The sequence below is a fragment of the Emydura macquarii genome, unplaced genomic scaffold (genome assembly GCF_026122565.2).
Source record: "Emydura macquarii macquarii isolate MOO-44397 ecotype Brisbane River unplaced genomic scaffold, CSIRO-AGI_Emac_v2 contig_2681, whole genome shotgun sequence".
NCBI classification, from domain to species: domain Eukaryota; kingdom Metazoa; phylum Chordata; order Testudines; family Chelidae; genus Emydura; species Emydura macquarii.
In genome coordinates this window covers 2,587,338-2,604,446 of record NW_027132818.1, presented here as the reverse complement: position 1 = coordinate 2,604,446, position 17,109 = coordinate 2,587,338, and the positions used below count along the sequence as shown (strand labels likewise).

The 17,109-nt window shown below is 39.5% G+C and overlaps 1 protein-coding gene across 3 annotated transcripts in view; it reads right to left on the bottom strand.

Annotated features, from left to right (window-relative positions):
* SYNJ1 (synaptojanin 1) overlaps window positions 1–17,109 on the bottom strand; it is a 107,909-nt gene that overhangs the window by 27,181 nt on the left and 63,619 nt on the right. For all 3 annotated transcript variants that reach the window (XM_067565600.1, XM_067565601.1, XM_067565603.1), the window contains 4 exons: window positions 16,192–16,270; window positions 14,141–14,300; window positions 7,501–7,713; window positions 6,466–6,603 (listed from right to left, as the gene is read on the bottom strand). In XM_067565600.1, the coding sequence (XP_067421701.1) occupies window positions 6,466–6,603; window positions 7,501–7,713; window positions 14,141–14,300; window positions 16,192–16,270 (590 nt within the window). The remainder of the gene's footprint in view (window positions 1–6,465; window positions 6,604–7,500; window positions 7,714–14,140; window positions 14,301–16,191; window positions 16,271–17,109) is intronic.

Sequence of the window (17,109 nt, the reverse complement as noted above, 5' to 3'; positions counted from 1 at the left end):
CCTTTGTTTCCTATCTTTTAACCAGTTATTGATCCATGAGAGGACCTTCCTTTTTATCCCAGGACTACTTATTTTGCTTAAGAACTTTAGATGAGAAATCTTGCAAAGGCTTTCTGAAAGTCCAAGTACACGAAATCATTCTTGTCCACATGCTTGTTGACACCCTCAAAGAATTCTAACAGATTGACGAGGCATGATTTCCCTTTATTCCCCGTGTTCAGTTAGGAGTCTGATATTTTTGTTCTTTACCACAGTTTCCATCAATTTGCCTGGTACTGAAGTTAGACTTACTGGCATGTAACTGCCAGGATTGCCTCAGAAGTCTTTTTTAAAAATTGGCATTACATTAGCTATCCTTCAATTAACAGGTACAAAGGTGGATTTAAAAAATAGGGTTCATACCACAGTTAGTAGTTCTGCAGTTTCATTATTTGAGTTCCTTAAGAGCTTTTGCATGAATACCATCTGGTCCTGGTGACTGTTTAATTTATCAATTTGTACCAAAACCTTCTCTACTGATGCCTCAACTTGGGAAGATTCCTCAGATTTGTCACTGAAAAAGAAGTCTCAGGTGTGAGAATCTCCCTCACATCCTCTGCAGTGAAGACTGATGCAAAAATTTTTTAGCTTCTCTACCCTTGAGCTTTGCTACCTTGAGTGCTCCTTTAGCACCTCGATGGTCCACTGATTGCTTGGTAGGCTTCCTGCTTCTGATGTACTTAAATATTTTGCTGTTAGTTCGTGTCTCTTTTGCTAGTTGCTCTTCAAATTCTTTTTTGGCCTGCCTAATTATATTTTTACACTTGCCAGAGTTTATGCGCCTTTCTATTTTCTTCAGTAGGATTTGTCTTCCAATTTTTAAGATTTTCTTTTGTTTCTAACTGCCTCTTTCAGTCTGTGATTTAGCCATGGTGCCATTTTTTTTTTTTGGTCCTCATACTCTCCTCCCCCATTTGGGGTATACATTTAGTTTGAGCATCTATTTTTTTTTTTTATAAAGTTTCCAAGCAGCTTGCAGGCATTTCACTCGTGACTGTTCCTTTTCACTTCTATTTAACTTTGGTTTTTACAGTAACCTTTTAAAGATAATATAAAAGTAAACTTTTTTTTCTGCCTGAAAATCACAACAGAAGGTATTGTGAATTAACCTGTGAAATGTTACTATCTACCTGCATGACTGTAGATCCACCTTTTTACAATGCTCCTCATGGAGGAAAAAGCTAGTCTTTTCAAAGCTGAAGACAAGACAGCTTTTATTTTTTAAAAAGTGTGTTGCGCATATTGACTGAATATGATCTGGACCAGTTTTAACTGACATGACTATAGCATCTCAAGAACTATTGAAGAAATAATTTCATGCTCCTTATTTACTCATCAGGAAGTAGTAGCTGTTGTCCAGAACTTGTTTTCCACTAAGATTAAAAATTGCAATTCTAGAGAGAGAGGATAGAGTTTGAGGGCTCTCAAAAAAAAAGATATATTGCTTTTTAAAAGAATGGTTTTTTTTTTTAGTAACTGAACATATGCCACAACATACATCAAATTCTACCTTTGAAAAGCGTCAGATTGAATATTCTCAGGATAAACAAACTGTTATACTGAAAGCCATAGAAGTTTTGCTATTTATTAGTCATGTTTGAAAACACAATTAAATTATTACCTCCAAATTCTTTTCTAGTTGGTGCAGGACTCCTACCCCCTTACAGTATATAAGAAATATACGCAGCATTAATGAAAAAGCATCAGTATAAAAAGAGAAAAGAAGAATAAGAAAGTTACAAGTATCAAGAGTCTCTTTGGTTAGTTATTTCATTGCTCACATATGCTTTCTCAACATTCAGTTTCTCTTAATGTTCCAGTGCTTACACTTTTAGTTTATCTAGATATACTTGTCCCTAAAGTGATTAACTTTAATATATTAAACATACACATGCAATCTGTACTTATTTGAGAGTTAACAGGAATATCATTAATATTTGAATTAAATTAGTGAACTCAAAAGGTTAAAAATTAGTTTTTAAGAAACATTAAAATATTGTAGATAATGAAAATGTTAAATACAAATGCCCATAGGAAGCGGATATTCCTAACTCAAAAAAATTAGCACAACTGCATATTAAAAAGCAATCATAAAAAGTAGCTATGATATGTAAAATCTAGCTGAAAAATTCCATTATTTTTAATTAGTTAAATTGACTAATATATTTTATAAAGAAAGTCAGTCGTCACCCCCCCACCCCATTACACAGACTTAAATACAACTGTACATCAAAATATTGCCCATTGTGTGGTTCGATGACTCTCAACCTTTTCAGACTAATACACCCCTTTCAGGAGTCTGATTTGTCTTATGTACCACTAAATTTCACCTCACTTAAAAACTACTTGCTTATAAAATCAGACAAAAATACAAAAAAGTGTCTCAGCACACTATTACTGAAAAATTGCTTACTTTCTCATTTTTACCATGTAATTATAAAATAAATCAATAGGAAATCAGACCGCCACCCCTTCCTGCTTCTCCACGTGGGCACCAATGACACTGCCAAGAATGATCTTGAGCGGATCACTGCAGACTATGTGGCTCTGGGAAAAGAGATAAAGGAGTTTGAAGCGCAAGTGATGTTCCCATCCATCCTCCCTGTTCAGGGAAAAGGCCCAGGTAGGGACCGTCGCATTATGGAAGTAAATGCGTGGTTACGCAGGTTGGATTCTTCGATCATGGAATGCTGTTCCAGGAAGAAGGATTACTAGAAAGAGACGGGATTCATCTAACGAAGACAGGGAAGAGTATCTTCGCAGACAGGCTGGCTAACCTAGTGAGGAGGGCTTTAAACTAGTTTCGACGGGGGACAGGGACCTAAGCCCGAAGGTAAGTGGGGAAGAGGGACACCACAAGGAAGCAGAAGGAGGAGGGTGCAGCAGGGGAGGCCTCCCGATTCATACTGTGAAAGTAGGCCAATCGGCTACTTATCTCAAGTGCCTGTACACAAATGCAAGAAGCCTGGGAAACAAGCAGGAAGAACTGGAAGTCCTGGCACAGTCAAGAAACTACAACATGATTGGAATAACTGAGACTTGGTGGAATAACTCTCACGATTGGAGCACTGTCATGGATGGGTATAAACTGTTCAGGAAGGACAGGCGGGGCGAAAGGGGGGAGAAGTTGCACTGAATGTAAGAGAGCACTATGATTGCTCTGAGCTCCAGTATGAAACTGGAGATAAGTCAGTTGAGTGTCTCTGGGTTAAGCTTAGACGCAAGAACAATAAGCGTGATGTCGTGGTGGGTGTCTGTTACAGACCACCAGACAAGGAGGATGAGGTAGATGAGGCTTTCTTTACTCAACTAGGGAAAGTTTCCAGTTCACAGGACCTGATTCTCATGGGGGACTTCAATCACCCTGACATCTGCTGGAAGAGCAATACAGCAGAGCACAAACAATCCAGGAAGTTTTTGGAGAGTGTCGCTGGAGCAACCCACTAGGGGCCGTGCTTCTCTTGACCTGCTGCTTACAAACAGGGAAGATTTGGTAGGGGAAGTAGAAGTGGGTGGCAACCTAGGCAGCAGTGACCATGAGATGGTCGAGTTCAGGATCCTGACGAAAGGAAGAAAGGAGAACAGCAGGATACGGACCATGGACTTCAGAAAAGCGGACTTTGACTCCCTCAGGGAACTGATGGGCAGGATTCCCTGGAAGGCTAATATGAGGGGGAAAGGAACCCAAGAGACCTTATTGAGGGCACAAAAGCAAACCATCCCGATGTGCAGAAAGAATAGCAAATATGGTAGGCATCCAGCTTGGCTTAACAAAGAAGTCTTTGGTGAACTTAAACACAGAAAAGAAGCTTACAAGAAGTGGAAGCTTGGTCAGATGAGGAGGATTATAAAAACACTGCTCGAACATGCAGGAATGAAATCAGGAAGGCCAAAGCACAATTGGAGTTGCAGCTAGCAAGGGACGTGAAGGGGAACAAGAAGGGTTTCTACAGGCATGTTGCCAACAAGAGGAAGATTCGGGAAAGTGTGGGCCCCTTAGAGAATGAGGGAGGCGACCTAGTGACAGAGGATGTGGAGAAAGCTGAGGTACTTCAATGCCTTTTTTGCCTCTGTCTTCACAGACAAGATCAGCTCCCAGACTACTGTACTGGGTGGCACAGAATGGGAAGGAGGTGAACATCCCGCAGTGCTGAAGGAACAGGTTCAAGACTATTTAGAAGGATTGGACATTCACAAGTCCATGGGGATGGATGCAATGCACCCGAGGGTGCTGAGGGAGTTGGCTGATGTGATTTCAGAGCCATTGGCTATTATCTCTGAAAGCTCGTGGCAACAGGGGGAGGTCCCTGAGGACTGGAAAAAAGCAAATATAGTGCCCATCTTCAAAAAAGGGAGGAAAGAGGATCCAGGGAACTACAGACCGGTCAGCCTCACCTCAATCCCTGGAAAAATCATGGAGGAGGTCCTTAAGGAATCCATTTTAAGGCACTTGGAAGAGAGGAAGGTGATCAGGAACAGTCAACACGGATTCACCAAGGGAAAGTCATGCCTGACCAACCTGATTGCTTTCTATGATGAGGTGACTGGCTCTGTGGATGCAGGGAAGGCTGTGGATGTGATATACCTTGACTTTAGCAAAGCTTTTGATACTGTCTCTCACAGTATTCTTATCAGCAAGTTAAAGAAGTATGGGTTGGATGAATGGACTATAAAATGGATAGAGAACTGGCTAGAGCATAGAGCTCAACAAGTAGTGATCAATGGCTCCATGTGTAGCTGGCAACCGGTCACAAGCGGAGTTCCCCAGGGGTCGGTCCTGAGGCCGGTTTTGTTCAACATCTTTATTAATGATCTGGAGCAGGGGTTCTCAACCGGTGGTACGCGTACCACCAGTGGTACGCGGAAGACGGCTCGGTGGTACGCGATGGAAAACGCGCCGCCGATTCCGCCGCCAATTCCCCCCCCCTTGCCGCCGCCGCTGATAAACCCCGCCGCCGCCGAATCCCCCCCCCCTTCCGCCGCCGGGAAACTGTGCCGCCGCCGAATCTCTTCCCCCGCCTCCGGTCAAAAAACTTTTTGCTGCCGAATTAAAGCCCCCCCCCGCTGCGAAACCCATTTTCCGCCGTAGAGAAACCGCGCCGCCGCCGAAAGCACAATCCTCTCTGCCACCAAAAAGTGTGAAGGCGGAGGGCATCGATCCCTCACGGAACCCTGCAATTTTACTGAGTCCCACTCTGGCCAGGTACAGTTAGGTGAAGCGGTACTTGACCCGACTGTACCTGACCCGAGTGGTACTCTGTAAAAAAAAAAAAAAAAAAAAAAAAAAAAAAAAAAAAAGGTTGAGAACCGCTGATCTGGAGGATGGGGTAGATTGCACCCTCAGCAAGTTTGCAGATGACACTAAGCTGGGGGGAGTGGTAGATACCCTGCAAGGTAGGGATAGGATACAGAGTGACCTAAACAAACTGGAGGATTGGGCCAAAAGAAATCTAATGAGGTTCAACAAAGATAAGTGCAGAGTCCTCCACTTAGGAAGGAAGAATCCCATGCACAGCTATAGACTGGGGACCGACGAACTGGGCAGCAGCTCTGCAGAAAAGGACCTTGGGGTAACAGTGGATAAAAAGCTGGATATGAGTCAGCAGTATGCCCTGGTTGTCAAGAAGGCTAATAGCATATTGGGCTGCATTAGGAGAGGCATTACCAGCAGGTCACAGGAAGTGATTATTCCCCTCTATTCGGCATTGGTGAGGCCGCATTTAGAATATTGTGTCCAGTTTTGGGCCCCCCACTACAAAAAGGATGTGGACAAGTTGGAGAGAGTCCAGCGGAGGGCAACAAAAATGATTAGGGGGCTGGAGCACAGGACTTATGAGAGGCTAGGGGAACTGGGCTTGTTTAGTCTGCAAAAGAGAAGAGTGAGGGGGGATTTGATAGCGGCCTTTAACTACCTGAAAGAGGGTTCCAGGGAGGATGGGGCTAGGCTGTTCTCGGTGGTGGCAGATGACAGAACAAGGAGCAACGGTCTCAAGTTGCAGGGCGGGAGGTCTAGGTTGGACATTAGGAAAAAGTTTTTCTCTAGGAGGGTGGTGAAGCACTGGAATGGGTTACCTAGGGAGGTGGTGGAATCTCCATCCTTAGAGGTTTTTAAGCTGAGGCTTGACAAAGCCCTGGTTGGGATGATATAGCTGAGGTTAGTCCTGCTTTGAGCAGGGGGTTGGACTAGATGACCTCCTGAGTTCCCTTCCAACTCTAATATTCTATGATTCTATTAATATAATTATTGTACTTATATTGTAGTGTATAGCATACAGAGCAGTATAAACAAGTCATTGTCTGACTGACATTTTAGTTTATACTGACTTTGCTAATGCTTTTCATGTAGCCTATTGTAAAACTAGGCAAATACCTAGATGAGGTGATGTACCTCCTGTTGAGAACCACTGGTATACATCACTGCATTACCTGATGGTGGGGGTGGTCTTTGTGGTGGAGCAGGCCGTGTAGGTGGAGCCACTGGACGAGGGGGAGGAGGACGTTTAGGTTCCAAGCTCTGAGTCGACTCTTTCTGTTGTGTAATTGGTTGAAAATCAACTGGAGAACCTGACCAAGAAAATCAATAGATATTTAATGATCTTGTAAAAATTAAGTAAAGTGCTAAAGATTTTCTATTGAAAAGTTTTTTGTAAGTAAAGGTTTCTGTAAGTACTACCAACAGTGGATACACATACTGTATTCATGTTGCATTTTTATGTGACATCCTCGTTTGTGGGGAGCAAGAATAAGAGGAATGGACTTTGGTGAGAGAGGGAGTTAATTCATATTTTGATTATGAATTACATTTGCCTAAAAGTTTGACCATTAAGTATTTTTCTGGGTACCTTAAGGGTTCTTATAAACCATACTTCATCAAATACATTTCCATTCTATTTCAACCGAGGCTGTATTTATTTCCTTATTTCCTTTGAGAAAAGGAAATTTTAAAGGCAATTTGGAGGATGATCTGTCAGATAAGTATGATCACTGTAAAACTTTTCCCCATTACAGTACACAAACCGTTTTAAAAATTGCCATACAAATTCATTTTTAAGTGCCAAAATATCATTACAGTTCCCTATTCCTATTCTTATCACTAAGATAAAACTGTGTTTAAACTGAAAATCATATACACAAAACCTCCTCCTATTAGTTGAAGTTAGTCATGCCACAATCTTGGCATGTGTCAGTGGTACAAATCACTTTTCACTGAAATGAGTTTATCTGATCAGTGTGCTTAAGATAAACAAGGATTATATTGATACACCATATCACAGGGTTATTCACAGAGATATAAAACAGATTACTTCACTTATTCTAGTTACCTACAATTTGATCTTGAATAATATATAACCCCGATAAAATACCTACTAACTAGTTTAATATTTACTATATTCTTCAAGGTCAAATTGTAGGGAACTAGAATGAGGTGAAGTAATCTGACATATATAATCTGATACATACTTTGTGAGGATATAGGTGGTCCAGGAGTTCTTGTAGGTGCTCGACTTGGTCTTACTGGAAGGGTGGGTACTGGTCCATCTGACAACGTGGGTGATGGGCAGGGACTGGAACGAGGTGAAGAGCCTGGCGAAGTTCCAAGACCAGAACTTGTACTTGGCTGTAAATGTTGAGGAAAAATGTCTTCCACTTCAGTACTATAGTCATCAATATCACCTAAAAAACCAAAAAAGCTTATAAAGTAAAGGGACCTATAAATGTTTGTCGCATCCACATTGATTCCAGGCATAGACATTTATTGTGATGTCTACTTTTCTACAATTAAATAATCAAAATCCTGCATTTCAAAGGATTAACTAAATTACTGAAAGATCCTTTCTACATGATTCTTATACCATGCAACTGTTTATCTGAAGAATATAGGCACATCCAGAGCAGCTGGAATTGCTCTTAAACACTGTGCATATTGAAAATGCCAAGCATAAAGAGAAAATCTCAGTATCTAAATACTGCTCTTGTACAAAGCTGATCTTTTCAGATGGCCATCAGAGAAGACCAAGTTCTGCTGATAAAACAGAAATAAAGGTTTCTTCAACAGAAATTTTAATTAGGTATGTACTTAAAGGACACAGAAGCTGATTGTGAAACAAATATCTAACAGGGAAATAAGTAATTCTACAACCCAAAGTATACTAAAAATAGGAGCCGACATCCCAAAACAAAAGAATTCACACTCAGAAAAATATATAAAATGAGGTTTTAATCCCAGCTAGGAATGAGAAAAGCTTCCTGAATTCTGGGAAATATTTTCACCAGATATATTAGTCATATCTCAAAGATAAAATAACTATATAGCTATGATTTTTCTTTCTGAAGACATTGCTAGGCAAGAGAACATTCTTTCCATCATTTATGAGAGACTTTAAAATGCCCTAATGTCCACATGGGACATTGCCACAGGTGTCTTTGAAGTCTTATAAACTATTTTGTTTTAGTGTATGAATCTTTTAAATAATGTTCTACATAGAACTTTACAGTAATTAGGCAACTTAAATTGGTGTAGAATGCAGCTGCCTACCTATTAAGCAGTGTTTGATGCAGAGAACTCATACCCATAACTCAGAGATCTGCACTTGCTGTTCTTCATTAATTTCTGGGTGGAATTTAAGGTGGTGTTTTTAATCTATAAAGCTGTAAATGATTTGGGCACAGAACTATGTGTGATACTACAGCAGCTGCAATCTGCCAAATTGCTTAAGTCAACAGTTAACTAGTTTTAAAGAAGCAACTCTGGCAGAGCATTCTCAGTGAGAAGTTCTTAACTCCATTATCTCCTTGGTTTGACAAGACTTGGATTTTTTTTTATTATTATTTTTATAACTTGATGTAAGGTTTATCTATCCTCTTACATGTTTCATAGAAGGGTGAGTGATGAATTTGAGGTAGTTGTGTGGCATCCCTGGGGACCATGTGATGTTAAATGAAGTGTAATGTGATAGGACTTTGGAAAGTAAAATCTTAGAATCATAGAGTTGGAAGGGACCTCAGAAGGTCATCTAGTCCAACCCCCTGCTCAGAGCAGGACTAACCTCAGCTAAATAATCCCAGCGAGGGTTTTGTCAAGCCGCAGCTTAAAAACCTCTAAAGATGGAGATTCCACCACCTCCGTAGGTAACCCATTCCAGTGCACCACCACCCTCCTAGTGAAAACCTTTTTCCTAATGTCCAACCTAGACCTCCCCCCATGCAACTTGAGACCGTTGCTCCTTGTTCTGTCATCTGCCACCACTGAGAACAGTATTGAGGATTGGTAAATCTTTTATCTGATAATTTCCTTTCTGATAGCAGTGTCTCCCACAATTCTGATATATATGGGCTATTCCCCTCCTGTTTTCAGAGGCAGTTCAAAGCTGCAGCACAATCCATGCTGGCAACACGCCCCTCTCTATGAAGTCACCACCAATCTTTTGGAGTGTGCCTAGACTCCATCTGGAACAGGAACACCTGATCCATCCGGTCAGAGGTGGTTTGGATACACCTGTTGTCTTTCCTCTGGTACTTCTGTGAGGATGGATGAAAGGGTGTTTTTGTCCATTGCTGGATTTGTAGTCCCTCCTTAGAGTACTGGACAGAAGAAGGGAAGGACTGTGCTGCAGCTCTGAACTGCATCCGGAAACTGCAGACGAGGGGAATAGTCTATATTTATCAGAACTGGGAGACACTGGGTTGCAAAAAAATACTCTTCTTTGTATTAATATTTGAACAGTAGCTTAAAGATTGCATATTACCTGTCAAACTCTGATAATGCCACAGCAGTCTATTCTTTTATAACGTCTAGGCTTGATTTTCCTATCTATATACAGGAATGAGGCCCAATGCCTGAGAAGGCTTCAACTGTTCAGAGTGCTACAGTCCCTTTGCTCAGCAGGAAACATCACCCTGATATTCCGCTCTTTGCATGACTCCCCACAGAAGAGAGTCTAGTTGAAGTTAGTTCTGATTTTCAAAGCCTAGCTATCAGAGACACTTTCTTTCTAACCCCTCCTACAACAGCCACAATCCACTATGTCGTAACAGGTTAAAATCACCGCATTGTGTGTGTGTGTGTGTGTGTATGTGCGCGCGCCCCAAGTCCATGTTGAGAAAGGAACATATTTGATTTATATGTGATGAATGGAAAAGTTCATTGAAGATCATTATATTTCAAGGTTTTGTAACCATCTGTTCTTATAATTGTTCCCAGTTTCTTTTGTAGGAGATAAGGAGAAGTTGTTGGCCTCGAGAATGGACAAAGAGGTACAAGTTGTAAGCCCCATGGGAGAGGAGCTCAGAGGCAGCAAAAACCCTGACCAAAAGTAACCAGTTGAACTTGAAATAGGGGTAACTTGCGAGCACAGTAGTTCCTAGGCCCAAATTTGGAAGTTTACAGTTGCTGCAACTTTTATTTGGTGAGTTATACTTGGTCAAGGATAAACTTCTGGCCTGGGGACCTCCCCAAGGAGGGACCGACAAAGTGACGTAGGAATGCCCATAATTGGTTTGGTGGACATATAGGCTGGAGTGGAAATAAAAGGGGTGTCAGACAAAGCAAAAATTAGAGAGTCTTGTCGTGAGGACCACCGAGCCTCCCCAAGGGGTACACCAGAATTGTGCCTGCAAGAGGGTCTGATCACCCCTCTGGCCTCTCTCCAGCTTGTCACCTACTTTACCTTAGAATAGTTAGGTAACTGAGCTGATAACCTGTTGGGACTTGTCCTGCGGATTAAAATATCTTGGGTGTGAATACGATAGAGGTTCCACCTGGAGGAAAATATAGAGCTCTAAATAGAAAGACCAGGTCATAAAACATCTGTTATCTTTGCTGCAGCTGAGTTCATCTCTGTATGTGGTGAGTAGTGAATGTGAATGTAAAACTAGCAATAATTCTACTTGTATTTCAGGAGTGATTGTGACTAACTGTTGGAATAACTGTTTTTTGTATGTGTTTTATAATTGTTAAGTTTTTTTTTTTAGTTTGAGATATGTCTTGACAGTTTGTAACAGAATAAGGGAACAAGATTTGTGGTAAAACAAATTGCTTAAGTTTTTAGTGTTGTATTAGTAAGTTTTGTATCTAGAATCTGATCATTGTAATCAATTTTTGTTGTTTGTAGTTATATATAATGTAAATCAGTAAGAGAAAAGTTTGATTCAAGTAGTTGTACTAGTAAGTTGTTAAATAAAAACTATTAAGCGGTTAAGAATTTGAGTAGTTTGCCAAATTTTTCTAGGAAATTTGCCAACTTTTTTTAAGTTATCTTTTTCAAGCCTCACACTCTGTCTTAAAGGGAACATATACGAACTGCCTTAGTGCCTCAAAGCACCCTTCAAACCGCTCCCGTAATTTGGGGGGCCGTTCCTCTCTGGTAACCTTATCAAAACATGGCACTTAGGCATCTCACACTAAAACAACAAAACCATCAACCAACAGGGGAGGCTTGTAACTGTAGGAGACAGTTTTCAAAGGTGCTGGATCAGGATTACAGAATGAAGTTTCATGATGAAAGGCAAGTAAAACCCATGTCTTCATACAGATTTCCCAGTCTTTTCCTTACTCACACCAATCCTCCTATTCTTCTACGTTGAATTATACTAAAAAATAAAATCTTAGTCTTTTTGCTGGCAGAAAAGACAGACATTTGTTGTCATTTTTGCTCTCAGGAGACAGCCAGGTATATTGTAATGGGTGCCAATAAAAAACCTACATAGATATCAAAAGTTTCCAAGCTACCGATGTCTAAACAAACATACCTATACATTCATTTATTATTGTCCTCGATTACTCAAATACAATTAATATAGCAATTGTACCACTAATTAAAATGAAGGAAGATCTGTAAAATGTATAAAGATGTCAACATAATAGATTCTTAAGTGGAAAATACTGCAGTTATACTTCGCATATGGATCTAGATTAGGGCACACACAAACCAGTGCATTGTGAGTGGGATGAATCAGCTTCCCCCCAGAGATGCTGGAACAATTTTTACAGTGGGGGTGTTGAGAGCCACTGAACCAAACTGTAAACCCTGTATATAATGGAAGCCACTTCAAGCCAATGGTGCAGTTTCAGCACCTATGCCCCCACACCCTATATATCCAGTGTCTAAACTCTGATGGCCAAGCAACAGAACGGACATTCGTTCAGGAAACCAGAAAAGATATAAATCCACAAAGACAGAAGAATATATTGAACTACTTCATAGTCTGGAAAGAAAAAGCACTGTATTGAAATTGAGAGTCAAACTAAGACCAACTAATTAAAGAAAAATGGAGATCAATCCAGTTCTACTGTTTAAGACTCGCATCCAATTCTCTGGTAAAATCTCTTCATTGACCATCATAAACAAAAAGCTGTATTAACAATTTTGAGTTGCCAGATATATAAACTGCAGCCAGTGTACACAATTCACAGTCAGTTAGGGAATAGGACTACTGATGATGAAATTGTGTGTTGGGCTCTTCTTGATGCACTAAACTTGACCAATTTTCTTTCTTGTAGCTTGAATGACATTTCAGGATACCAATACAGTGACCTGTGGTCATCCTCTTCAGTAGCCTCTTAGCCATAGCAAATCTTTTCCTGAGCTACCACAATGTGTTCACTGCAATTTAATGCAGTGGATCTTTGTCTGGACAGCAGGAAAAAGAGCATGGGGTTCCTTTAAGTGTCCCTACTGCATTTGGGTTAAGAGGGAGGGGAAGTGAACAGTAACCTGAGCAGAGTCAAGGGGGAAGCAGAAGTGGCAGGATCTGATGAGGGCACTAACCCATCATGTGGACTGGGGGAAGGAAGAGGTATTTATACTCCATCTATTCTGGAAGGAATTTACTCTCTTATCAGTCACCGATCAGCACCACCCACCCTGTAACCCACAGGAACAGAATAGGACCAGGTTTCATGATCTGCTGTGTGCTTGTGCTGGTTCCCTTTTTTCCTTTTGAGGCTAGGAAGAAATTTTTCCCTCATCACTAGATTGGCAAATGTGGGATGGGTTTTTTGACTTTCTAGGCAGCAGATCAAGTCCCTAGTGAGGTAGGCAAAGAGGTTAAGTCAAGATGTCACAACTTAGTAGGCAGCAGGAGAAGGGGATATGGTTCCCTGATAACAAGGAGTTGGGAGAGGATTTAGGGGGAGGCATCTCCTAAGGTAGCTGGAAAAAGGGGGTTTGGGACAACCCTCCCCTCTTTTTACCCCACTAAACTTTCATGAGAGGAGGGCAGTAGAATCATAGTAACAAGCCAGGACCAGGTTGGAAAGGTAAAACCCTCCCAAATAGATGGAAATGATTAAGAAAAGAATGATGGCCTATACTGTATGTTTTTATTGGTAGGTATTCCCAGATGCGTTAAGTGAATGAAGCTGTGGCCTTATTAAACCACAGCCACTGCATCTTGTCTTTCTTACAGAAACAGTGTGAAGATTAGCAATACCGAACCTATTTTCTAATATATCTACTCTCTGAGCTAGATAACCAGAGGAGGAATCCTATCAATCAGTAACACATACTTCCATAATCTTAATTTGTCTTGTTATTAGATCCCTTTCTTCCTCTAAATGTAAAAAGGGAATTCTAGAAATCATCAAGCCTCTTATGCAGGAGGCTGATAACTGTGGTAACTGCTACTTTAAAATCAAAGGAACGTTATTTCCTTCTATCAGAAAGAGCCAACATTTTTCCTCGTTTAGGCCAGGTTTAAAATCAGCCACTTTATGTATCTAAATTCACTCTTGTAATTTTGTCTGATATTCTCAAAGTGAATTAAGAGAGTTAGGTGCTCCACTCATTGCCTTTCAGTGGGATTTCAGAGCTTAACTTCATTAAAACTCTGAAAATCTCAACCTTTATACCCAGTGCCTCTTATGCCGATACCCAGCAAAGCTAGAAAAACCCTCTCGAATTAACCAAAGCTGCCAGAATACAGTGCAAACTGAAACCAAAACTAATGTTGCTCAGCTGTGCATATGTTGCTGGAGAATCTCTGATTTTTAACTTATCTATGAACTGTTTGGCATAAATTTAAAATAAATTGTTTAAGTGATGTATAGATTTAATGAGGCAGTATATCTAGGACTGCAAGAAGTTAATTTGATTCAACAGACCTTCCATATCATAGTCCGCAGAAACCTCAGCATCTTCACAAAGCAAAGTGGAGCTGGTTGATGAAGGCAATCCAACCATCTTCTCTAGATTCATCTCCTCTTCCAAACTTCTGATCCAGTCTGAGTTTTTCAAGTTAATGTGTATGATCCTTCCTAAAAGCTGAATTTCCATATGACCAAAACAAAAACAACCCTTAAAAACACCACACCCATAGCACAAAAATAAAAAACTAAGCATTAAAAACCAGGGATCTAACGTATGAAAACAAAAAGACATTCTGCTATACGGAGTATTATGTAAAACGCTGTATGTTTTTCATGATTTCTGTGACAAAATTATTTTTAGGGTCTTTTTATGAAAAAGGCATGATTTTTCATTCTAATCTTCCTATTACATAGCAAGAGAGTGTTCCAAGAATTTTGACACATTTGATTCCTTTTTGACATCTTCACTTGCTTTTTAACTATTAATTACAACTATTTCATACATTTATTTTTTCATTTGAAAAGTAACAAGCTATTGTCTGCATTTTAAAAAATTAAAAATGTGACTTTTGCATTCTTTACTCTAACAAAAGCATTGCTTTCCCTTTTTTGTCATGACAGTCAGCCTTAACTATGAGCTAAGTAAATTGTGAAGGCTCTGTAATATGGATTGATACAATGTTAGGATTTGATCCTGCAATCTGACCCATGAATTGAAATCCTACTCCCTGTGTGGAGCCTTGGTGACTTCAGAGGTGTAAGAGTCTACCTCTAAAGATCAGATTACAAAAACCAAGTCTTATTAGGGATACAGCCAATTACAAATCTGAATAGAAAAGTTACTATGTACCCAGAGGTGAAATCCTCATCCCAGTGAAATCAAAGGCAAAATTCCCAACAACTTCAATAAGGTCAGGATTTCACCACAGGAATGCTACATTTTGGATTAATAATATACTCTGCCATAAAAATGGAGACTCTAGTCCACACTGCAGTCTCAAGACACTTAAGTTTGTTTTTTAAATAAAGAATCACAAAGAAAGCATCAGAAACCAGTTAAAAACTTCATTCTTTTTTGCACCCTTATAAAACTATTAAAAGTGAACTCATTTGCAGAAAAATAATATTAATAGAAGTGAAAAGATCATAGATTTTAAAGCCAGAGGGATCATTATGATTAAGGTTAAGAGAATCTATCACAGGTATTTTTAGTAGGTTGCGGGCAATAAATAAAAATTCAGGGAAGCTGCAATCTGTCCCTGACTTTTACCAAAAATACCCTAGGGGAGGAGAGGAAGCAGAGCTGCTGGGGCTTGGAGCTATGCCAGCGGGGTGGCTGAGCAACAGCCCCAGGGCTGACAGCAGCTCCAGCCCTGCCCCAGAAATCACGGAGGCCTTGGAAAATCATAGAATCCATGACCTCCATGACTAAATCGTATCCTTAATTATGATCATTTTGTCTGACCTCCCATGTAACACAAGCCAAAGAACCTCATTCATCTGGTTTCCATCTACTTAGATGTAGTTGCTCTTACAATTGGTATAGCAGCTTAAATTACTAAACATTGGTGACAATAACTTAATTGAGTTCTACCCACTTCTGCTAGGACTAAATTTGATCCCATATACACACTAAGGCCCCTATTCAGCAAAAAATGTAAAGCATGTGCTTAAGTTCATACCTATTAAGCAAAGCATAAAGCATGTACTTAAATCCCATTTACTTCAGTGGGATTCAAGTACATACTTAAATGCTTGGCAGAAGTTGCACCTTAACAGGTTGTCCTCCTGCTAATGCTGCTTAATTGCAAAATGCAGTTTACTATGGTTAAAAAAAAATATTTCCCAGATCATCCAGTTAATTGAGAATTATTTTTCATTTAGTTTTGGGAGACAAAATTGCTGGGTGAAAATGATATAAAATTCAGAAGAGAGTATGTATTACAAATCTACATGGTGAGTGTTAGTCTAGTAAGAAACATCTATCTACAAAACCTGAATACCACATGGTACTTAAATAATTCAATTTAGCCTGCTACAGACAATTTCAGTAATTTGTACTTTACCTCAGTACCATTCATGTTCAGAGCACTCAAAGCGGAGCTTCCTTCCAAAAATGTTACCCACATTTTGTCTTCTACAAATCTTCAAAGTACATTGACAATGTTGAAATGACAAAATGATTGAACAACTTTGTTATTTATCATCTATTGACACACAAACTTTTCAAAATTAAACAATTAATTTTCCATTTTTAAAATGTCTATTTATTTAGTTCATAGTTTCCATAATCTGTCATTACTATAAACCAGAAGATAAAACCACAGTACAAATGAAAATCATACAGTACTATTATTTCCCTCTTAGGAAACACTGCAATGGCAATTAGATATCTGCCTAAAGTACCCAGTGTTAAATCATATTGTGACATATGTTAAACTGTATTATTTGTCTATATGAGTTTAATATATTAGATGCAATTTTCTTTGCTTTATTTTCATTTTTCTATATAAAGTTTGATTTTACTATCTACTCATCATCAAAGCCTTTTCCTTACATATATCTTGGGCTTTATGCCATGTGTGAACAAATAAGACCCTATAAAAAAAGAAGAGGGCATAAGGGCCTGAACCTGCAAGGAGTTGAATTCCTTCAGCTCCTCCTACTGAATTAATGGAAGGGCTCTCAACACCTTACAGGATCTGACTAAAGCTCTGGTCCTGCAAGCAGCTTCACGTGACTTCAATGGGGATATCATCCTGGAAGGATAAGCATATGATTGCTTAAATTTTTTTTATATTTTATTTAAATACGTTTTTCTTTTAAAAAATAAACCTGATTTAAATAAATTTGAAATTATGAAAACCTATGTTAAATCCTAAGCTTACTATAATCAATTAAAATAATTTAAAATTAAATAAAAAGTATATTAAGCAGAAAGTATATGTTGCCAAAGTTTTAAAACAAGTCAAGCCACTGAACTG